The sequence below is a fragment of the Notechis scutatus genome, chromosome 1 (assembly GCF_049901735.1).
Source record: "Notechis scutatus isolate UNSWTSFEM ecotype Mainland chromosome 1, rNotScu1.2, whole genome shotgun sequence".
NCBI lineage: Eukaryota > Metazoa > Chordata > Lepidosauria > Squamata > Elapidae > Notechis > Notechis scutatus.
In genome coordinates, this window is record NC_142009.1 from 106,206,946 (window position 1) to 106,231,730 (window position 24,785).

Here is a 24,785-nt window from a genome sequence, read left to right on the forward strand (position 1 = left end):
AAAACAACCACATCTTTTGCAAGTCTCATGCAGCTGCTGCACTGCACACCAGAACAACTAGACACAAGGACAGTTTTTTCCCAAACACCATCACTCTGCTAAACAAATAATTCCCTCAACACTGTCCAACTATTTACAAAGTCTGCACTACTATTACTGTTAATCTTCTCATCACTCCTTATCACCCATCCCCTCCCACTTGTGACTGTATGACTGTAACTTTGTCACTTGTATCCTTACGATTTATATTGACTGTTTCCTAGTATGATTTGATTGCTTATTGTACCCTATGACTATCATTAAGTGTTGTATCTTATGATTCTTGGCTCTTGACGAATGTATCTTTTCTTTTATGTATACTGAGAGCATTTGCACCAAGACAAATTCCTTGTGTGTCCATTAACACTTGACCAATAGAGAATTCTATTCTATTCTATTCTATTCTATTCTATTCTATTCTATTCTATTCTATTCTATTCTATTCTATTCTATTCTATTCTATTCTATTCTATTCTAAAGGTCCTCATGTATGTTGGGAAAATATGATTGAAAAGATTGGCAATGTGATCTATAGACTGGAGCATTCTCTCATATAAAGTTACATTTAGGATGTTTTGGAGGATCATGGTAGGGTTTATAATACTATTATGCATGATAATTTTATCACAGGAATGCAGAATCCTATTTAATGTTGCATTGCTATCAATACAGGAACCAAAAATGGAAAGCATCAAAAGCAAAGTATTCCTCCTTTCAAATTTTATGAACTAAGTTATCCTATAGCCTCAATTTTCCAGGAGATAATAGTCTAATAGTTTCAACACTTAAAATACTGTATATATAATTAATAACCAATCAATATATTTTACACAAAAATATAACGGCAAGTAAATAATAAGTTGAGAATTAAATACGAAACAATAACATACAGTATATGAATTTAGTACATTATTCAAATCAAAGAGAAATAGGCAAGCAATTCAAGGAAAAATACATTGAATTCAAATGAGGGAAAGATAAAACAGAAATTCAGAAAGTAACAAAGATTTCAAGAAGTTGTTCATTCTATATTTCACCGATATCTTGCCACAACAAAGGCAGACAGAACTTTGGAGGTTTCCTGCCACACAAAAAAGAGAAAGAGAATTTGACAAGTGGCAATGTTTAGATCCACTAAAACGAGGACATCTTTTTCACAGAAATTGTTTCATTTGCTAATGGGAAATAAATATATTGCTTTGGATATGCCTGTTCCATTGCATTCTGCATCAGGGAAAATGTTGGACTAGGTCACTTGGTTGGGTTAATGGCATTGTTTCTGGCTTGAAAAAGGGAATTGCCAACAATTAGGTGGTCCTGACAAGATTTTCCAAACTTAATTAAGTGGTCCTGACAAGATTTTCCAAACTTAAAATTAACAAAGAGGAAAAGTTGATAAGTTGCTTCAAAGTGTAATTATTGCTCTAACTAAGGAAAGTAATGTTGCTAGGACATTAGCAAGAAACACAGAAGACTACGAACACTGACCTATGGATGTATCCTTTCCACATCTGTCACTGTTTCATTGAGACTTCTCAACAATGCAAAATGCGGGGGGGGGGGTGTAGAGCTGGCGTCTCAGCGGTACAGCATGCGATCTTGAAGCTCCAAGATCGCTGCTGATATCTCTGTTGCAGGACGGTCCCACCGGACCTAAACCGTCCCATAGAGACGGTGATTGGGCGTTGGTAGAAGTTACCGTGAACGCCCTATCTATGCTGCGAGAGAGCCCAGGATGGGTTGACTCCTTCCTATGACATCATAGCTGAGTCTGTACTAAGATATAAAAGCCAGCCCCCGGAAGAGACCCCAGCTTTGGCGAAGATACTTGACAGACTGAAAGGTGTGTCTGAAAGCCCCAAAAAATACACAAATATGTCTTACCCTCTCCGGACGAATCAAGGAAGGGGCTGGGCTCTCTCGCAGCATAGATAGAAAGGGCGTTCACGGTGACTTCTACCAATGCCCATTCTCCTCCATGCTGCATCGAGAGCCCAGGATGGGACATACCAAAGCTTGCATGTCCATGGGCGGGTCCTCGTCTGGCTCATCACACTGACTGTGGAACCACTCGTTGAAGCACCCGTCTGCCGAAGGCTGCAGTCGCCGAGGCAAAAGCATCCAGATGGTAGTGTCTGATGAAAGGAGACGGGGATGTCCACGTGGCCGCACGACAAATCTCCTCCAAGGATGCTTGGGTCGCCCAGGCAGCAGAAGTGGCCGCACTTCTGGTAGAGTGCACTGTCAGACCTCGTGGAACCGGAAGGGCCACAGCTTTGTAGGCCTGCTCAATGCAAGACCTGACCCACCTGCTCATAGTAGGAGAAGAGGCCTTGTGCCCCAAGTGAGAAGGGATAAAGCAAACAAACATGGCTTCCGACTTCCTGAAGGAGGAAGTGCGCTTAATGTATATTCTAAGAGTCCTTCTTACGTCTAGCGTGTGCCACTGCCGCTCTAAGTCATGGTGCAGGAGGGGGCAGATTTTAGGCAAAACAATGTCCTGGGACCTATGAAACCAGGTGTTAACCTTCGGAATAAATGAGGAGTCCAGATGAAGAACAACCCTATCATCGTCTGATGGAAAGGAACAAAGGTCCTGTCTGATGGAAAGAGCAGCAAGCTCGGAAACCCTCCTGGCAGAAGTGATGGCAACAAGGAACACTACCTTCAGAGTCAGGAAACAGAGAGACACTGTTCTAAGTGGTTCAAAGGGGAGCTTTGTAAGGGCATTAAGGACCACATGAAGGTCCCAGGAAGGATACCTGTGAACCACTGGAGGGTGCATGTTGGAAGCCCCTTTCAAAAACCTCCTGACTGAAGTGTGATGGGATAAGGAAGGAAGCGAACCCCATGAAAGGACTGAGGAGAGGGCTGCAACCTGCCTGGGTAAGGTGTTGGGGGGGCCAAACCTTTCTCCAGCCCATGCTGAAGGAAGCTAAGAACTTCTGCCAACTGGGCTGAAGCAGGAGAAAGACCCTCCCTGAGGCACCATCGGGAAAAAGCCTTCCAGGTGGCATCATAGATGCGCCTTGTAGAAGGTTTGCGAGACACCAGGATAGTGAGGATGACCCTTTCTGGAAGATCAGCTTCCTCTAGCCGCTGCCGCTCAAGTGCCACACGGTCAGCTTGAACCACTGGGGCTCTGGGTGGAGCAGGGCCCCCTGGTGAAGGGAGATTAGATGGGCAGGGATCCTCCAAGGAGAAGCCATTGATAGGTTGACCAGGTCCACAAACCAGGGCCTCCTTGGCCAATAAGATGCCAGGAGGAGAAGCTCCATACGTTCCTCCAACATCTTCCGAATTACTGCCGGGGAAGCTGGGGAAAGGCGTAGAGGAGACCCTTGGGCCATCTGCACCGAAGAGCATTGGTCCCTCTGCTCCCTGGCAAGGAAACCTAGTGAAGAATCTGGTGACTTGGGTGTTTTGAGGAGTGGAAAAAAGATCCACCTCCGGTGTTCTGAATCTGAGGGAAAGATCCCTGAATAGAGACAGAGGAATGGACCATTCTGCCTGGTCAACTAGGCTCCTGCTGAGCCAGTCGGCCTGGGAGTTGTTGACCCCAGAGATGTGGTCCGCCGAGTTCGATAACAGGTTTCTCTGTTTCTCTGCCCATAACCCAAACCGCAGAGCCTCTCTCATGAGGGCTTTGGACTTCGTCCCCCCTTGCCGGTTGACATGAGCCTTTGCGGCCATGTTGTCCATAAGGACTAGAATATGAGAGCTGGTCATTGATTACCTGAAATGCTTGAGAGCCAGAAAAATGGTTCTGAACTCTAGCCAATTTATGGGAAGGGTCTGTTCTGATCTGGACCAAACGCCCTGAGCTATCTGGCCCTGCATATGGGAACCCCAACCCAGGAGGCTGGCATCGGTGGTTATCACTAGCCTGTCTGGGTCCCTGAACAGGAGTCCCCTCCAGATAGATGGGGAATGCCACCAATTGAGAGATCTCCGGATTTGTGGCGGGAGTGGGACCTTGATGGATGAGTGGCTGGTTCCTGCTCGTTGGTAGGGAAGCAGGAACCATTGGAGGGCTCGGGAGTGGAGCCGAGCCCACGGGACGATGCCAATACAGGAAACCATCTTCCCCAGAAGTTTGGACAGCAGCGACAGGGGGACAATTTGATGTTGCTGGATCTGGCTGATGATCTCTGCAAGGCTCTTTCCACGAGCTGGGGACAGGAAAACCTGGCACGACATGGTATCAATGACTGCTCCCAAGTGTTGCAATTTGGTTGTGGGAGAGAGCTGGATCTTTTTGGTGTTGATGGAAAATCCGTGGCTCTAGAGACATGACAGGGTAATTTGCAGATCCCGATGGGGCGCAAGGATGGAAGAGGATAGAATCAAAATGTTGTCCAAGTAGCATTGGATCCTCACTGGAATAGAACGCAGAGATGCCATCAATGCTGCCAGGACCTTTGTGAAGACCCTTGGAGCCGATGAGAGGCTGAAGGGAAGTGCTCGATACTGGTAATGGGCATTCTGATAACAGAAACGGAGAAACTGGCGATGATGAGGCCAAATTGGGAGGTGGAGGTAAGCCTCAGTGAGATCAATGGAAGAGATGAAGTCGCCGTCCCAAACGCTCTCTAAAATAGAATGCAGAGTCTGCATTTTAAATTGCCTGTATTTTACAAATTGGTTGAGAAATTTTAGATCAAGGATGGCTCGCCACCCCCCTGAGGCTTTGGGAATGATGAAAAGGCGAGAGTAAAGCCCACATCCCCATTGAGATGGGAGAACAGGTTGAATAGCCCTGATTTCAAGAAGGTGCTGAATGGCCTGATTCATGAGGGCTTGCCTGGAAATGTCCCGAGACACAGGACAGATCAGAAATTTTTTTGGGGGGTGGGGTTAGGAAGTCCAATTGTAACCCTGGCCTAATAGTGCTGAGCACCCGGGTGTCCGTCGTTGATTCCTCCCATTTGGAGGCAAAGAAGGCTAGGCGACCTCCGATGGGTGGGGAGAACGAGGGATTACTTAGAGTGACGAAAGCAATGACCCCCTCCCCCCCAAAAGGCTGTTTACCAGTAGAAGGTTGTTGCCTGCCAGTTGCTTCCACCTGTTGGTCTTGCCGTTGGGAGTACGGCCTGTGAGAGCAGGGGAAGCGAAATGAGGTCTCCGCTCGGAAGGCAGGAGGGCGATAAGGAGCAGGGCGATAGTTGGCTTTCTTCCCAGAGGAAGAGAGAATTTTACATTTATCTCTAGTTTCGATAAGGTTCCAGAGCATCGCCAAAAAGCTAATCGTCTGCGAATGGAACTGAAGCCAGCTTCCATTTTTGGTGTGATTCCGCCTGCCAATTTCGGAGACATAAAAGTCTTCTTGCTGCTACAGAAGATGCCATGGCCTTGGATGCAAATTTGGCGGAATTGAGAGTGGCATCTACAGTGAATTCCGCCGCTGCAATAATCTTATTAAGGTCTTGGTGAGACTGAAGGTCAGAAGCAGGCAATCTATTCTGGAGCTGGCGCAGCCACCGTATGGATGCCCTGGTGAAAAAGGATGCTGCTGTTGAAGCTCGAACAGCCCAAGCAGCAGCCTGGTGATTGCGCTTGAGGGTCTGTTCGGAACGTTTATCATCCGGTTTCAGGATATCTTCTGGCTCCGTGGGAGTGCCAGAAGATGAGAACGAGGCCAGAAACGGAATGTCAACAGAAGACATTGCCAGGGCATTGTCCAGAGCTGTGCTGACATTGTAGAAACGCTTATCTAGAGAAGATGGGCGAGGACCTGCCGAAGGAGAAGCGCACTGTTCCTTGACCATGTCCAGGAACAAAATGGGAGAAGGCAAAACCTCTGCATGCACTACAGGCTTGGAGAAGAGCGAATCCCCTTGGCTAGAGGGATTTCCTTGTGGCTCGGGAGCCACTTCCTCTGGCAACAGCTTGGCAGTGACCAAGGCCTTGCTGAGTAATGTCTGAAGAGAGACCAATGCAGAGGATGTCTGCTCTGGGAGAGAATCCTCTTCCTCTGAAAGATTTTGGTCAAAAATCTCACCCTCTTCACACTCTGAATGAGAAGAGTAACTGTGTTCAGATGGTGAAGGCCTTCCTTCCTCATCAACCTCCTCCCATTCTGGTAGAGAAGAATGGACCCTGAGGGCCTGAGGACTGTGTAAATCAGGATGATGAGGCAAGGAACTTATAGATTGAGAAGGGAGAAGGGCCTGAACCCTTTCCAGAGGTCAAAGAATTTGCTTGAAGCCTTCAGCCAATCCCTGCCTAATGGCTGATGAGACTACATCTTGGATATCCCTTGGTCTATGCTCAAAGGTAGGGGCAGAAGGCCGAAGGCCCGCTGCTGTGGGAGGGAAGGTGGCTTCGGGCCTAGATTGAGGAGAGGTTCGAGGCCTGGAGGGAGGGGGAGGAGCATAGGGCACAGAAGCCTGTTGGAAATAAGGCCCAGATCTGACTGTAAGGCCCAAATCCTGAGGATCTGACTGTACAGCAAGAGCCTCAGGAGACCAGGATGGAGTATGGAAAGGCTCATAGATAACTTCTCCTCCCCTGGGAGGGCTTGGTTGGGGCCAACAAGTATCACTTGAAACATGCTGTAGTTGCACTCCCTTCTGTTGAATAGTTCTGTTGAACTGCCTCTCTAGAGCTGCATGTCTGCGCTTCTCTGCCCTCAGCTCAGCCTGAGTTGCCTTCTTAGGGGCTAGAGCCTTAGCTTTGATTTTCGCAGCCACCTTCCTCTGGACTGATTGGGTGCGTTGCCTACGTCTTTTTCTCCTATTGGGCTTAAGAGACTGTTCCACTGGGGGGGAAAGCTCTGTCTGAGCCTTATCCTGCTCCATTTGTAAAATAAAGGCTCTTGCATTGGAAAGAAGCTGTTTAGAAATTTTTCTATTCAGCCCCTTAGGGTATAAATGGCCCCCGGGTTTACAAAATGGCCGCTCACCTCGTGGTGGAAGGCTTGAATCCAAGATGGCCACTGACTACAGGAAAACAGGCTCCAAGAATGAAGAATCGTTCCTTAGGCTATACAGAGCCCTGAGCGAAGTCAGCAAGGGAAAAACACAGCAACCAGCTACACGATCAGCTGGCTGGAGCTCTTATCAGTTTGCTGATCGTGTTTAGGATCGCTCCAAACTGCAGGCGTGGGGGAGGTCTGCAGACGCTGCCCAGCTTGCCTGCACAGAGCTCTGTGACGCTGCTCCCAATGTTGCAGGGCTCTCCTGAAAGAGCAGCTGCCCAGATTCCTGGGAACTGCTTGAAGAGAGGAAAAAAGTACTGAAGATCGCTGGTGATTGCTGTCCAACAGAACGCTTTCAGAGACACAGCGACTGACTGAAAGGAGCTGAGTCAAAAGCTGGGGTCTCACCCAGGGGCTGGCTTTTATATCTTAGTACAGACTCAGCTATGACATCATAGGAAGGAGTCAACCCATCCTGGGCTCTCGATGCAGCATGGAGAATGAGGAGGGCACATCCTGTCGATCACAAAGTCCCTGGTTGATCCAGGAAAAGCCCTTTTTGCCAGTGGCAGAGAGGCAGCCTTTCAAGCTGCTGAAGCTGGGACAGCTCCGGAACAGAAGAGATTGGAAAGAAAGTATGTCAGTTCGGTGAGATGAACTTTTATTTATTATTTCTTGGAGAGAACACCCTGAAAAAATTAAAGTGGACTAAAAGTGAAGAGAAAAGAATTTAAGCGGCGTGATTAATTGTCAAAGTGAAAGTTTTTTTTCTTTCCCCCTCCCCTTTTTTTTAAACAAATTTTATTTTCAAGACAAACAATACATAAATACACATAAACACAAAACATAAAAGCATAAAAAATCTCTTTTCTGAAAGTTGCTTATTCCCGGGTTAAAACACTTGGTACAGACACAAATTCAAATTCATATTCCTTTTTAAATACCATTTCATATCTTATTAACATTTTCAATTTTCTATATGTCTTCTCCTCTCCTTTAAATTTTCTCAATTTTATTTTATTTTATTTATCTCCTCTCAATTCATATCATAATATTTATTATTCTTTGTCTGTTCTATTCCAGCCAACCATTTATTTTTCTTCTTTAAAAAAAGAAGAAAAACTTCTCCTGTACACTATATGGAGTATGATGCCTTTATCTTTTCCCCTATATTTATAATACTTAATATAAAACACATGACATACATTGGGATTCTGTCTGGTACATTCTAAAATTATACTATGTTATCAAAAATAATACAAATCTATTCATTAGTATTGATATTCATTCATATCTTAAACGTTTAACTCATTGCTTTTCAGTTAAATCACATACTTTTATGGGAGCCCTATTTTCCATAATTATTGCCCCTCCCCATCACATATTATAGCTCAATATTTCATTAAAATGTTCCTCCTTCTTCTACTTCAAATCTCTCATTTCACAAAAAATTCGCTAATATACCATATTCTAATCATTAATATTAACAATCATTTTATATCTTAAACATTTTATCCATTTCAATTAGATATCATGCCTTTGTGGGAACACTTATGCTTTCCAAAAATTATTAACCCCCCACATCACAATCTTGAATCATATTTCATTACAGTACTCCCTTTTTCTTAACAAAAAATTCACTAGTTTATGTTAAATATTTTATCACATTTTAAGTTACATATTATTTCTAATTTTCTATGATTACTTCTAAATACAGGTATAAAATGCAGTCTTATGTACCTTTCTAGAATCCCTTTAACAATAAGATTTATCCATTATCTCTAAAAACTTTTGCTTCTTAACATCTTGCTCCCCACCATTAGGGCTTCTCATCCCTTTCTTTCTCTCTTGCTTCTTCTTCTCCTTGTCCTCTTTAACCCCTTGTCTCTCCACCTCCCTTTTATTCTGCTTTCCCCCTTTCTGTTGTTTCTTAACATAATGTCCCCTTTTCACCTTATTCTTCTCTTTTTGGGCTGTTTTTCCAGATCTTAAAGACCTCTTTTCCCTTTTCTCTTGCTTTTTCCCTTCTCCAATCAGTCATTTGTTCATCAAAGATGGCTTCTTCTTCTTCTTTGTCCCCATCATCCTGTTGTTCATTCTGCTTCACATAAGTATAAACCGCCATTTCTAAGTATTGAAAAATAGTGCCAAGACCATCTTTCCCTCCTTGTTTTTCTCTTTCATATTTTTGATATATAAGTTTCAATCCATCCACAGATGATGCCATTGTGTAGAGAGAAAAGTTTTTCCAAACAACCACCCAGATGTTTTAATCAGAAGTAATTCTCAAAGGTTCCAAAATCACCAAACAATCCAAACAGACTTTCTTTTAGATACCTTCTTCTTCTTCACTTTCTCTTTCTGGGGTTAAAGTAATCACAAATCCTTTTCAAATGTATTTTTGGAAGTTTTTAATGTTTAACAACTCTTTGCAATTCTAGGCAATCTTCTCCTTATTTTCAAATTTTGCTCCAATTTTTCCCCTCTCCCTTCCCACTCACAGCCAAAAGGTTTTTTTTTCTCCGCTGTCACTTTAGGAAAAAGAGTAGAACAAAGAAAAACTTTCCCCTTTAGAGTATTCGCAGCTTGTAACTCTCACAAGGAACAATATATACTTAGCAGCCTTCAAGGTTCCAGGTCACTTTCTCCCGTCTTGTCCCGGTTAGAAGCAACTTTCACTGTTCTTCCAGCTTTCTTCCTCCTGCACCTGCTTGTCCGGCTGCAGCTTTCTTTGTGGCGGCCATTGCTGACCGCCGTTCCTCCGCCTCGGGAAAAGGGGGTTTAGCCAGCTGGGGAGGGGTTTGCGGCACCCCCAGGCCCCTTGCCGGATCCCCTGTCTTCAGCTGCCTCTACGGGCAGCTATATCCCCCAGATCCAAATGGATCGGGGGAACCTTGCGGCGAACGCAGCAGGGATCGTGCGGTTGCGAATCCCTGCCGCTGCCGAAAGCTTGCAAACCGGAAGTCTCTTTTTTCCCTTTTTATTGCAACTTTGAAGTTGGCAAAGCTGTTTAACTTTAAGCTGGACTGGTACTTTTTAATCTTTTTATCTTTCTATTTCTTTCTCCCTTTTTTTAACAACCCTTTTGAAAATCCCTTTGACTAAGATTCTTCTGCTTGACTCAATATTTATTTTTCTCCTTTTTAAAAAAAGGGGGGGGAAGACTTTACTTTTTTTTAGTTCCTGGTTGTAGATTGAGGAGGGGGAAGTGAAAGTGAAGGAAAGTAAGTAGCACTGCCGCCCAGAGGCTTGGATACATTGTTTCTTTTTTCTTTCATTAGTTTGTGTTACAATCAAGGACTCTGAGCTGTGTATTGGAAAAGATAGAGATGAGCACGGTAGTTTGTTTATTCAGGTGCTCCTTTCCGAATAGATAGTTGGAGTCTGGAGTTGAAGTTGAAAGAAAGAAGATTGAAGTAACCTTGAAAAATTCTGAGCTGACTTATCAAAGAGCCTTGGATATTTGGCGGCAGAGGCTTGTTTTATATTAGAATTGCTTTTTTCCTTTTGCCTCCCTTTCTACACTCCCCCCTCCACTAGTGGGGGTCTTTTTTTCTCTTTAATTGGATTTTAACTTTTTAAACCAGGAACTAAAATGTAAACCTTTTATTTTGGTTTTCTTTTTGTTTATTAAGAGGAACATATAGAATATTTTTCTTTTTTCCTTTTTACATCTACCATTGCAACTAATTGGATTAAGGTATACAAGTGCCTGAAGATTTATTTTTCCCTTTTTTCCATTGGAGTGGCAACTGCTTGCCTTCGTTTTTTTTTTTTTTTCCTCTTTTTTTCTCTTTTTTCTCTCTTTCTTTACAGATAAGCATTACAAGATGAGTAGAAAGACAACAACCCCAGCTTCTTCGATACCAACTCCCTCACCATCTGGAGGACAACGATCTATACAGACAATATTACAACAGGAAAAAGAGAAAGAGAAGGAAGTGACATTATAGATGATTATGCAAGGAATTCAATTTATCAGAAAATTGAGCAAAAAAATGAAAAGACAGATGGAAAATTGAAAAATATTCAACAGATGATGATGAAATATGAAGACAGATTCAAAAAAATTGAAGAAGATGTACAAAGAGATAAGAAAATTGGAGATACTGATATTCGTTTGAGCGATGTCGAGAAGGGCAGATTTGAACCATTGGGATGGGAAATAGACAAATCAGAATTTTATCTAAGATTTCAAAATATAGAAGAAGGAAAAGGTGAAAATCTTGCTGAAATAATGGCAGAAATATTGGCAGAAGCACTGGAAATAACCAAAGAAAAGATGATGGATGGATGGACAAAGTTTTTCGTGTCTACACAAGATATGCAACGAGGAATAGATTACCAAGAGAAGTTCACATTGGATTTACTAAGAAGATTATTAAGACATACTCCAGGTGGCAAGAGAAAAAACACTAAAATATAAAGATAAAGAAATTGTGGTGCTGAAACAGATACCAAGAAGAGTAAGAGAGATGAGAAGAGAATATTTATTCTTGACTAAAGAGTTACTAAAAAGAGGAGTAAACTACAGATGGCTGATGCCAGAAGGCCTCTTGTTCACTTGGCAGGAACAAAGACACAGAATTGACACAGTTGGAAAAGCTGAGCTATTCTACTAGAATACTTTAGAGAAAAGGAGGAAGAAGAAAGGAAGAGTCACTAATTGAGTTCCAAGAGGAGTGTATAGCAGTAATTGAAAAAGAAGAAGAAGGTGCAGTAGGCAGTGAACCCAGAGAATTGAGATCTACTAGAGCAATAAAACCCTCTTATAAAGCTTAACATGGATAAAAGAAAATTGATTATGATTAACATAATGGACTTAATTTGGCTACTAAAAGAAGGAAAGTATTTCATAAATTAGAAAAATTAAAATTTGATATAATCTGGTTACAAGAGATACATATTAAAAAACAACATGAATATATATTAAAACAAGGAAAATTATTCACATTCGCTGGCACAATCTAAAAAAAGAGGTGTGGTATTATATATTAAAGAAACAATTTTGGCAGAACTAATTTACACAGATGATGATGGAAGGATTTTGATGGTGGAAATAACGGATAACAGTGTTAAAACACTTTTAATTGTAATTTATGCCCCAAATGATAAACAAGAAGAATTCCATAGAAAATTACATACAAAAATAATTGAATTGGACTATGTTAATATTTGTATGATGAGAGATGTTAATGGAATAATTAATGACCGGTTGGACTATAAAACACAGAAAACAACAAAGAAAGTTAGAAAGATACTACCAAAATCCTTCCTTTGAATAACAGAAGAATTTAATTTAAAAGATGCATGGAGAGAGAGAAATGCGGAAAGTAATCAATATACTTTTTATTCAAACAGGCACACTTCCTGATCTAGAATAGATATGATATGGATGTAAGCAGAATTATTGACTAATGTACGACAGATTGAAATAGAAACAAGCACTTGGGCAGATCATAATCCAGTGTCAGTGATTTGGAAAGGACACAAGAGAAGATCTAGATGGACTTTAAATAATACGATACTGAAAGAAAAAGACTTTAAACAGAAAATAGAGAAAGAACTTGTTCTCTCCTTCAAAGAAAACAGAAAAGAGGATACATCTTTACAGAATCTCTGGGACACGATGAAGGCCTACACAAGAGGTTTGATAATAGATTATACTAGGAGAAGAAACATAAAACAGAAAAAGACATTTAAGACATTAGAGGATGACTATAAAAGACTGGAATTTTTTTTACAGATGTTCCCACAAAAAAGACATTAAAAATAAAATGGATATAATTAAACATAAAATGGGACTAATGGAAAAAGAGGAATTAGCACAAAAAATTAAAAATGCTAAACAGAATTACTTTGAAGATGCAAATAAACCAGGCAGATGACTAGCTTATAAACTGAGAAAGGAAACAGAAGAAAGAAGAATTAGTCAATTGATAAAGAAGGACACGTTTGCTATGGAAATGAGGAGAAGAAAAAAATTATACGAGACTACTACAGAAAACTGTACTTTCAAGAGAATATTCAAGAAGAAAAAGTTAAACAATATCTTCAGAAAGCGAACCTACCTCAGATACCCAAAAACATTGAAACAATGTTAGAAGGAAGTATAACAATGATGGAATTAAGAGAAGCCTTAAAAAAACAGAATGCTGGGAAAGCACCAGGTCCAGATGGTTTGCCAGTGGAATTTTACAAGACTTTTCAGGAAATATTGAATTTTCATCTTTTAGAAGTTATGAATGAAGTTATGTTAAAGAAAATAATAACAAAAACATGGTCAGAAGCATACATTACACTTATACCGAAGGAAGGTACAGACCTACAGCAAGTTAAAAAGTATAGACCTATATCTTTATTGAACTCAGATTATAAAATCTTTGCTTCAATTTTGGCAGAAAGACTAAAAAGATACTTAAATAATTTTATTCATACTGATCAAAATGGATTTCTGCCAAAGAAACAAATCAAAGACAATGTGAGAATCATTCTGGATACTCTGGAATATTATGAAGCTCACCCTGAGAAGCAAATGGCCTTGATGTTTCTAGATGCTCAAAAGGCCTTTGACAATGTGAGTTGGCAAATTATTTTACTGCAATTGATACAAATGGGCTTTGGTAAGAAATTTATCCAAGCCATTGAAACAATATTCCATGAACAAACTGCAAAGGTGATGGTGAATGGAAAATTAACAGAATCCATAGATATAAGAAAAGGGACAAGGCAAGGCTGTCCATTGTCGCCTCTGCTGTTTGTGTTAACATTGGAAGTCTTGAATAGGAATATCAGAGAAGAAAAAGAAATAAAAGGAATGAAAATTAAAATAGAGTATAAAATGCAAGCTTTTGCAGATGACCTGGTATTTATATTAGAAGACCCATTGGAAACAGCACCCAAATTAACAGAAAAAATAGAAGAATACAGAAAAGTAGCAGGTTTGAGAATAAACAAAGACAAAACAAAGATATTAACAAAGAATATGTTATCAAGACAAAAGAAAGAGTTGGAAGAAATTTTAAAAATACAGGTCACGAACAAGGTTAAATATTTAGGGATTCATATTACACCAAGATGTAGTATGCTGAAGGAAAATAACTATGTTAAACTCAAACAGCAGATTGCGACAGATTTGATGAAATGGGAAAAATTGCAACTATCACTGATTGGGAGAATATCCACAATTAAGATGAATATATTGCCTAGAGTTTTATATTTATTCCAGACAATTCCTATTCAATTAGGGAAAGAGTTTTTTGAAGATTTAAATAGAATTGTGTTGAAATATATTTGGCAGGGTAAAAAAGCAAGAATAAAATTAAAACTGTTACAAGATGCAAGAATAAGAAGAGGGTTTGCCTTGCCCAATTGGGAGCTGTATTACCAGGCGACAAGTTTGATGTGGGTAAAGGAATGGATAACACTAAGGAACAGTAGATTATTGACTTTAGAGGGCCATGACTTGCTGCTGGGATGGCATGCCTTTCTCTGGTATAAGGAAACTAAAATACAGGGGTATTTCAGAAGACATTATATTCGTGAGGCATTGTTTTTGAACTGGGAGAAGATAAAAAGACAATATGACTTAAAAATTCCAACATGGATATCAACTATTGAAGCTTTTTCTTATCCAATAATATATAAAAAGGAACAAACAGTTAGATATGGGGAGATATTGAATGAAAAGGGTGAACTTAAATCTATGCAAGCGTTGGAAGAACAAGGTGTAAAAATGAATTGGTTTTCATATTTGCAAATACAATCTAGGTTTGATAAAGACTCTAAGGCAGAAGGTATTTACAACAAGTTGACTGATTTAGGCAAAATTTTGATGGGTACTGATGAAAAGGTAATTAAAAATTTTATGGACATCTATTAGAATTTAAATTGGAGGAGGAACAAGTCAAAGAAACGATGATTGCTTGGGGGGGGAATTTTGGATATGGGATTGATTTAGAAAAATGGCAAAAATTGTAGTCTCAGAATTATAAAATGACAATGTCAACTGCATATAAAGAAAATTTGTATGTTTTACAGGTGGCACTTACTCCCGACGAGACTTGTGAGAATATTTAAGAATAAATCAGATAAATGCTGGAAATGTCATCAGATACCTGGTTCATATTACCATATGTGGTGGACATGTTCGGACTCAAAGAAATATTGGACTAAAATCCACACATGGTTGGAAAAAATGATAAAACAACATATAGACTTTAAACCAGAGATCTTTTTATTGGGAGTCATACCGGACATATACAATAAATACCGTATTTGCCGCGTATAAGACGACTTTTTTGCCCTAAAAACATGCTCCAAGTGGGGGGTCGTCTTATACGCCGGTAAATACATTGTCACTCGGTGCAAGAGTGACGGGGCGGAGCTCCGCAACTTGCGAAGCCCCTTCAAGCCCAGCCGAAGTCTCTCTTCCTCCTCCTCCCACCCACCCACCCACCCTCCGCCCGGCTCGGGCGCTGCGGAGGCCAATCTGGAGGTGGGGTGGGGGTGGAGCGGGAGGGTCTCTGGCGGGCCGCCGCCCAGCCAGCCTCGAGCCGCGTAATGGCCCGGGGGTGGGGGGGAGAAGGTGGTGGGGGTGGACTGTGGCGCCCTCCTTCTGGGCAGCGGGGCGGGGCGGCAATTTGCTCCTCCGCTTCTCCCTCCCTCTTGAAAGACCGGGAGGGCTGTGCTTGGGGCGGGGGTGTCCTCAGGAAGTTCCTGATGGGACCCGCTGGGCAGGGCCACCCGGCTCCCGAGCTGCTTTCCAGGGTCCCCTTGGGAAGAAAAGGGTCCGTGGGCGGTGGAAGAAGGCGAGCGCCCTCCTCCCGCCCCTGTCCCGCCCCGTCCCTCCTCTTGTCCCCTCCTCCCCTCCCCGCTTAAGAGAGAAAGATCTGCCTCCCTGCACCGAAGCTTCCACCCGGCGCCGCGTCTCCCGGCCAGCGCGCGCTGCGACTTGGGAACCGGCCAAGCGACTTTAAAACCGAGCGGAGGCCAGAGATAGCCGGAATTACCCTCCACACACACACACACACACACACAGAGAGAGAGAGATAGAGAGAGAGTTGGCAGCTGTCCATCCCCCACCCTTGGAGTCCCGATGGCACGCACGCGGGGCTGTCACAAAGAAAGGGAGAGGAATTGAGTGCCAGCCTGAGAAAGGCGAAGCTGCCTCTCTAAAGCATTTTGGTGGCTTTGTAAGTTTGGGGGAAAGGGGTTGGGGGTGTCAATCAAGAATTATATCCAGAATACCCCAAGTGTTACAACTTACCGTATTTGCCAGGCGTATGAGACGACTTTTTGCCTTGAAAAGCATGCCTCCAAGTGGGGGGTCGTCTTATACTGCGAGTATATACAAAAACTATATTTGAGTGGAAATGTTGGGGCTCGTCTTATACGCGCCCAGTCGTCTTGCCTCCTATGCCCTGCAAATACGGTAACTGAAATATTTGATTGTAAATGTTTTAACAGCGGCTAGAATTGTATTTGCGAAGAACTGGAAAAAAATGACAAAATGCCTATGCAAGAGGAAGTTATCAAAAAAATTATGGACTGTGCTGAAATGAGTAAACTGACATTTGAAATTAGAGAACAAGAAGACAAGCAATTTTATATGATATGGGATTTGTTTTATCAATGGTTGGATAAAAAGGCATGGTAATGTAATAGACTAGATAATTTTGTGATAGAAATTTAATAGACTGATATAAAACATAATATAGATATATATATATAACCACTGGTTGAAAGTATAATACAAATTTTAAGATAAAACTTGGAACATCTTGTATAAAATGATGGAATAAATAGTTTAGTATGGATGATTAATAACTGATAAATATATAAGCATATGTTATTTTGACAATGTGAAGGCTGATATAAGTTGTGAGTAAATGACTACAAAAGGATAGCACAAAAGATATGTAACCAACTGACACACTGTATGTATATAAAATGGAAGATGTTTTTATGTTTTTATGTTTTGTATGTGTATGTTTGTTTTTAAAAATAATTTTTTTAAAAAAAATGCAAAATGCAAAAAAGATGAGTAAGTTATATTTAAGTCCTTTTATTATTTATATTTCAATTACTGCATACTAAATTGTTATACTGTATATATAGGAAGTCATGAAATGAGGATCCCTCACCCCATTTCTTTTCAAACTGCCATTTTTCCCCAACTCGATATGTCAGTAAGATTCCTTGTGCATAAGGACATCAGATTTGCTATAGGAGGAAACTGTTACCTGTAATCAATGCTTCTTAGCTTACCTATAGTATTACAGTTGCACAAACATTGAATCAGTTTGGGAACACAACTTAAAGGATAGGAACAAATCACCTAATACAAAGGTGGCATGTTGTTATAGTGTCACAGATTGTGATCTATATTAACTCTTCCAAAGAATTCACTGGAGACTAAAATATTTTCTTTCCCTATTCTATTATATAGCCACAATTTTAAAAAACAAACATATATCTGTAGTGAATTACAATGAAACTGCATCAATAAATAATCTATAAACCAAGATTAAGGAAGAATTTCCAGGCTAGATTTTCAGTAATGATGGAGATGATGCCAATAATAATTATAGCAGAAATATAATTGAAATTATACATGTACAGACAGTAAATAACTCCCCCTTGCTGTAGTTCAAATAAAAAATAAAAATGGCAGCAATATAAGCTTTCTTCTCTACCTATCATGATCCTGATCTCTTTCTTCCATTAGTGGCTATTGTTTTAACGGGGAAAAACTAGACATTAATATTACATACCTACATATATACCTACATATATACCTATACCTATACATATAGATTTATATATATACAGGTCTTGGTGTGTTCGGGTCTTTTCCTGTATAAGATTGAGTATCTTGCCGACGTTTCAATGAGGTCCCACTCGCCATCCTCAGGCTGGTGCACCAGCCTGAGGATGGCGAGTGGGACCTTGTCGAAATGTTGAAACGTCGCCAAGATACTCTCAATCTTACATGGGAAAAGACCCGAACACTCCAAGACCTGCATACCTGTACCCATGAAAATCTATGAATGAATATATATATATATAATTATATATATATATACATATACATATACATATTTATATTATTTATATTTATATTATTTATATTATATATTTATATTTATATTATTTATATTTATATTTATATTATTTATATTTATATTTATATTTATATTTATATTTATATTTATATTTATTTATATTTATATTTATATTTATATTTATTTATTTATTTTCTGAGGTTTTCGCGGGTATTTGTATGTGGATCTTTGGTTATTCGGGTTTTCTCCTGTGTAAAATTGGAAGTATCTTGGCGACGTTTCAACGAAATCTCATTCGTCATCTTCAGGCTTGTGTCTTCGGCTTTGTGCTTCTCGGAGTAATGTGAGCTTACAGCTGCTTCTTCCTTTTAACTGCTAGTGGGGGTGTGACGATTGGGTGGGGGCTGGGCTATGTTCTGATTGGGTGGGTGTGTGTTTTAATTGGTTGGGGGTTCAGCTGTGTTCTGATTGGCTGGGGGTGTGTTCTGTTCAGGTGGGGGCTTGGTTGTGCTCAGGTTAGTCTTAGTTGCTGGGGGATTTGAGCTGGTGAGCTGTGATCCTGTTGTTTGGCTTCGTGTTAGTGTTCGTGCCACATCTTCATGGTGGGTGTCCGTTCACTTCATGTATGGGTTGGAGGGGTTTGAAGCGGGTAGTGATGCAGCTGCGGTATGGCTTCTGGTCTGTGGTCGTGTCTCATCATCTGTGTGGGTGTGAGTCTGCTTTCTACATGGAGGTGTGGTGGTAGCATCTTGTGTGGCCCTCGTGGGTGTGGGTCTGGTGTCATTCTTCATGTTAGGTACTCGTTTGTTAGTGAGGGCAGGTTTCCAAATGGCTGGTAGGCGGGAGGTATCATCTTGTTTATTCATGCTGTGTGGGCATTTTTCTATCTCTATGACTTCTCTGATTATTCTGTTGTTGAAGTGTTCGGTTTTGGTGATAGTTCTGGTATTTTTAAAGTCAATCTCATGTCCTGTGGCTTTAAGGTGTTGGACCAGGGAAGAGGTCGGTTCTTCTTTTTTGATTGAGTTCTTGTGTTCTTCAATGCGTGCACTTATTCTTCTGTTGGTTTGTCCGATGTATGTGGTGGGGAAGGTGGTGCATGGGATTTCGTATACTCCTTGGTTTTCTAACTTGATTCTGTCTTTAGGGTTTCTTAGGATGATGGATATTTTTCTGTTTGTGCAGAATGCTGTCTTAATGTTGTGTTTTTGGAGGATCTTGCTGATTTTGTCTGTAGTGCCTTTTATATATGGGAGGAGGGCTTTGCTGTTCTCTTGTTCTCTGTCTTGGATTTTGGTTGGGGTTTCTTTTTGGATTAGGTGGGTAATCTTCTTTCTTTGGAATCCATTGGCTGTTAGTACGTTAGTGAGAGTGAACAACTTCCTCACACACCTCAACAGCCTACACCCCAAAATACAATTCACCATGGAAACAGAAGCTAACTATCAACTTCCCTTCCTAGATGTCTTAGTATACAAAAAATCCAACGGCTCCCTAGGACACACCATCTACCAGAAGAAAACACATACAAACCGCTATCTACACGCACTCTCATGCACTCTCACACCAGCACCCAGCACAGATCAATTCCGTAGCCGAGACACTCATCTCCAGAACAAAATGCTTAGCTGACAAAAAACCCCTAAAAACCGAACTACACACTCCCACTAACGTACTAAGACTAACCTGAGCACAACCAAACCCCCACCTGAACAGAACACATCCCCAGCCAATCAGAACACAGCCAACCCCCCCAACCAATCAGAACACAGCCAAACCCCCAACCAATGAGAACACACCCCCACCCAATCAGAACACAGCCAAGCCCTCACCCAATCAAGTCACACCCCCACTAGCAGTTAAAAGGAAGAAGCAGCTGCAAGCTCACATTACTCCGAGAAGCACAAAGCTGAAGACACAAGCCTGAAGATGACAAATGAGATTTCGTAGAAACGTCACCTAGATACTTCCAATTTTACGCGGGAGAAAACCCGAATAACCAAAGATACACACACACACACACACACACATATATATACATATATACATATATACATATATACATATATACACTATATATATATAGTGTATACACACACACACACACACACACACAGTATTTGTTTTCTTAAGTTTTCGCGGGTACTTACATGTATGGTATTCAGCTTTGTTCGGGTATTTTCCCATGTCATTGTAGTTGTTCTTTTAAAGTTGTAGCAACGTTTCGGCAGAATCTCATCTGCCATCATCAGGCTTCTGTATTGTGTTCGTCTGTGAGTCAGACTATCACAGCCGTTTCAGTTTTAAATTTGGGGCAGCCTACTGCTGTGCCAGAATGGTTTTTTCTTCATCCTGATTGGTTGGGAGTCTTGGTCTGTGTTTATTGGTCTTGGAGTTTGCTGTGTTCTGCTTGATTGGTATTTCTAATATCTTCTGTCTGGTTTGTGGCTTTTTTTGTCTTGATTGGCTGGTAACGTTGTGTTTCCTGTATTAGAGGCTTTTATGTGTGTCTTGTCTGCCAGGCGTTTGGTTCTGGCACTTAGTGTTTTGGCCACGGAGTTTATGTGTGCTGGGTGGTGGTGGGATTGGGCATTGAGGTAGCAATTGGTGTGTGTTTTCTTCTGGTATATGGTGTGTCCTAGTGTGCCATCTGTTTTTTTGTAGATTAGTACATCTAGGAATGGTAGTTGTTTGTTTGTTTCCGTTTCCATGGTGAATTTAATTTTGGGGTGTGTGTTGTTTAGGTATGTTAGGAAATTGTTTAGGTTCTCTTTTCAATGGGGCCAAATCACAAATGTGTCATCGATGTATGTTAGCCATAGTTTGGGTTTGTGGGTGGCATTGGCTAGGGCTCTGGATTCAAATTCTTCCATGAACAGGTTTGCAATGACGGGTGACAGTGGTGATCCCACAGGGGCTCCTTCAATTTGTTTGTATCTTTGTCCTTTGTATATGAAATATGTGTTGGTTAAGCAGTGTTCTGTTAGTTCCATGAGGTGTTTGGGTGGTTGGTATTTATTTTTGATGATTTTGAGAGTTTCTTTTATCAGGACTTGAGTGAATAGTGAAACCACGTTGAAACTTACAAGCAGATCTTTTTGTTCCAGGTGTAGATCTTTGATCATTTCCAAGAGGTGGTATGAGTTTTATACATGTGAAGCTGCTGCTTCAGCCAAACACCTGGGCACAAACAGACCCCCCCCCCCCGATACCTCCAGCTCAAACACACCCCAACCAGGCACCCAGATGAAACCTAGCTTCCTAATAAATGATAGCCATCCGTTTACTTGGAGCCAAGCCACACTAGCTCAAACACACCCCAACCAGGCACCCAGATGAAACCTATCTTCCTAATAAATGATAGCCATCCGTTTACATGGAGCCAAGCCGCACTAAAAGCCTCCAATACAGGAAACACAATGTTGCCAGCCAATCAAGACAAAAAAAGCCACAAAACAGACAGAAGATATTAGAAACACCAATCAAGCCGAACACAGCAAACTCCAAGACCAGTAAACACAGACCAAGACTCCCAACCAATCAGGATGAAGAAAAAACCATTCTGGCACAGCGTAGGCTAGCCCCAAATTTAAAACAGAAATGGCTGTGAAAGTCTGACTCACAGACGAACACTATACAGAAGCCTGATGATGGCAGATGAGATTCTGCGAAACGTTGCTACAACTTTTAAAAGCACAACTACAATGACGTGGGAAAATACCCGAACAAAGCTGAATAACACACACACACACACACACACACACATATATATATATATATATATTGTATATTTACACACACACACACACATACATACACACACACACGCATAAAAGCAAAATCTGAGTCACACATCATCACAAAATCTCCAGAACCGTAAAACCTACAAACTTGAAATTTGGCATGTATGTTCCTCTTGGCTTGTAGGTGCTCACTAAGAAAGAATTTTTCTAAATAACCATCAGAGCATTAATATTTCATATGTTATTATTAACACACTGTGATGCTAAGGAGTTGTACTCCCCCTCCCCAACTGAAAAGAAATATGTTCCAAATGCACAACACAAGCAGAGGAGTTTCAGTTTTACTTTCACAGCAGCAACCAGCTTTAGTACAGAACAGTTGAGTTAAGCCACGCCCAGGCTCCTTGCTGTCTCCTTCTTGCTCACACAGCAAATACTGTTTCAGTTTCCAAATAGCCTCAAACACTGACAGGACGCTAGCCAGATGAATACTGATGGATGCTGGTAGGCAGAGGCAGAAATTTTTTTGCCTTATTTTCCTCCTAAAAACTAAACCCAACCATATAGTTTCATAGCGAAGCACGGGTATCAAGCTAGTGTAATATATACATAAGTTTAAAGACCCAGGATCACATACAGCCCACAAAAGCCTCGAATTGCAGCCCTCAAAGTTTTCCAGAAATAGTTACCATTAACACTTCATTTTTAATGGGTCAGAAAGAAGATATTAATTTCTAGACAATATTCTAAAATTATTTAAGACATCAGGCTAGAAACTAGCAGACTATGAGTTCTAGCCCCACTTTAAGCACAAAGCCAGCTAGAAGACCTTGGGCTGGTCACTCTCTCTCAACTCTAGGAAGCAGGCAATGGCAAACCGCTTCTCAAAATCTTGCCAAGAAACCTGCAGAGATTTGTCCAGACAATCTCCAATAATTCAGGTATGATTAAATGGAAGAAAACAAAACAAAACAAAAAAATGTACTTTTGTCTTGTTCGATCCAGTATTGGGATATGCATTTCTCTCTCGCTGAAAATTATTCAATAATTAAATGCAACTCTAAACTGTGAATTCTGTTGTTGGGAATGTATCATTCCATCTCATCCATAAGTAAACATTTGCATTTCAAATAAAAAGTCAAGAATTAAGAAGAACAAAACAGTTTTCCTCTTAAAACTCTTCGCTATAACCACCCTCAAAATTTCAGATATCCAAACTAACATTCAAAAGAATTCAATTCTACTTCTACAATTTAACATGTTAGGACAATGTGGGATTCAAAGGAGATGCACTAATAGTGCTCAGCCAAAACTAAACAAATTATATTGTAGCTTAATGCAAAGCTTGAATCTAATTAATATCCTATGTATGTCAGTTTCAAGTATTATTTCTTCCTCTTTTCTCTGCCCTCCTTGACTCTTCACACTATTAGCAAGATGGAGTTTTACTCTGACCTTACTTGAGGTGTTACTAGAAACTTTTCCATTCTTTCCAAAGTGTTTCACATTGAGTACTGAACAAGAATGAGGTCATTTCAATGTTGGAACTTCGTCAGAATGATTAAAACAGCACAATAATGCCACTCAACTCAGAACAAAGCATGTTAATCTTGAAAAGGATAATATTAATAAACAATTTAATTATATTTTCTCCACTAACATGTTTCATATCCATGCACATTAGATTATCATATGGCATTAGGGCATGGTTTGTTTTAAATATGACTGATTGAACACATGATAGTATCCTAGTTTACAAAAAGTGGGTTCATGCATTATATTAAATCAAAACTACACAAACCACACTGTGTTTTAATGCAGTGCATGACTTTGGGCCAGTAACTCTGCCTCGACCCAATCCACTTTACAAGGTTATTGTTGTGAGGAAAACCGCCTTGAGTTATTCATAAAAATAATATATAATATAACATGGGAGAAGTTGCAAGAAGTTAGTAAGAATTACTCTGTAGTGTTTCATCCTTAGTATGAACAAGTCCAAACGTGAATAGAAAGCTGTAACAAAATGAGACACAGAGCTGATCAAAAAGCTCTGAAGGCAAAGGATTCTGATCTACAGATGAAAACCTGAATGTGATTGTTACATCTAAAGTCTGTGTTCTATTGATAATGACCTCTTACTGCTGTGTTGTGCCATGGACAATTTCATTACATTGATTTAAGTTAAGTTTTTTTTGGTGGGACATGAGGTTGTAGGTTTCTAGTAAAAGTTTAGGCACAAATGATTTTTTTTTCTTCTGAGGAAGAAAAGAGAGATGTGTTGGGTTTTTCTCCTGATTTTGTCAATACCCACTGGCATTATAGTTTCTTGGAGTTGGTTATATGAGGGGAAAAATTGCTGTTGTGTTACAGAGCCATATTACTATGCTTTGCTCTTCCTTTTATAGAAGACACCATCATGACCATATGTGAGGCCATTTTTAAGACTCTAAAGTAGAATTCCACCTAGGTGAATTTGGAAAGCTGTTATGGCTATTTCTGTTTAGCATGAACAAATGAACCTTAAATGCCATTACCTTTGAGAACAGAAATGTGCTGTCGGCTCTCTCCATCTGTAGAGTAATTCCTGAATTCAATATCTTCTCCATCTTTTAATTCAACCTTATCATAACCATACCAGCCAAGGAGCTCATTCATGGTGTTTTCTGCAAAATTCTGAAAGAGAAGAATTACCTACTTATTTATGCAATCAATAATCATTTAGAGCCAAAGGATGAATACATAAATCAAAATCTATTTGCACTGTACCGTGAAATAGCTGCTTTGTCCCACCTACTCTAGACTAACGTTCATTTATCAAGTCACATACATAGAATGTAAAGCATTTAAATCTTTGAATGACATATGTAATTATGACAGGTCTGCATGAATTTGTAATTTAAAGAAAAATATGAGAGGGAAGAGAGCTATTTATCATTCCTTGCACATGAATTGATAGTCAGCAATATATTTAACACATATTTTTCATAAAACTTTATATCCTGAGCTTCTATAAAGTAT

At 40.5% G+C, this 24,785-nt stretch overlaps 1 protein-coding gene across 5 annotated transcripts in view; it reads right to left on the reverse strand.

Annotated features, from left to right (window-relative positions):
• Nucleotides 1-24,785, reverse strand: part of SOBP (sine oculis binding protein homolog) — a 175,752-nt gene that overhangs the window by 131,118 nt on the left and 19,849 nt on the right. For all 5 annotated transcript variants that reach the window (XR_015745238.1, XM_087942577.1, XM_026666633.2 and 2 more), the window contains one exon: nucleotides 24,302-24,440. Coding sequence is in view for 4 of the 5 variants with exons in the window: in XM_087942577.1 (XP_087798703.1) it covers nucleotides 24,302-24,440 (139 nt within the window). In the remaining variant the exon portion in view is untranslated. The remainder of the gene's footprint in view (nucleotides 1-24,301; nucleotides 24,441-24,785) is intronic.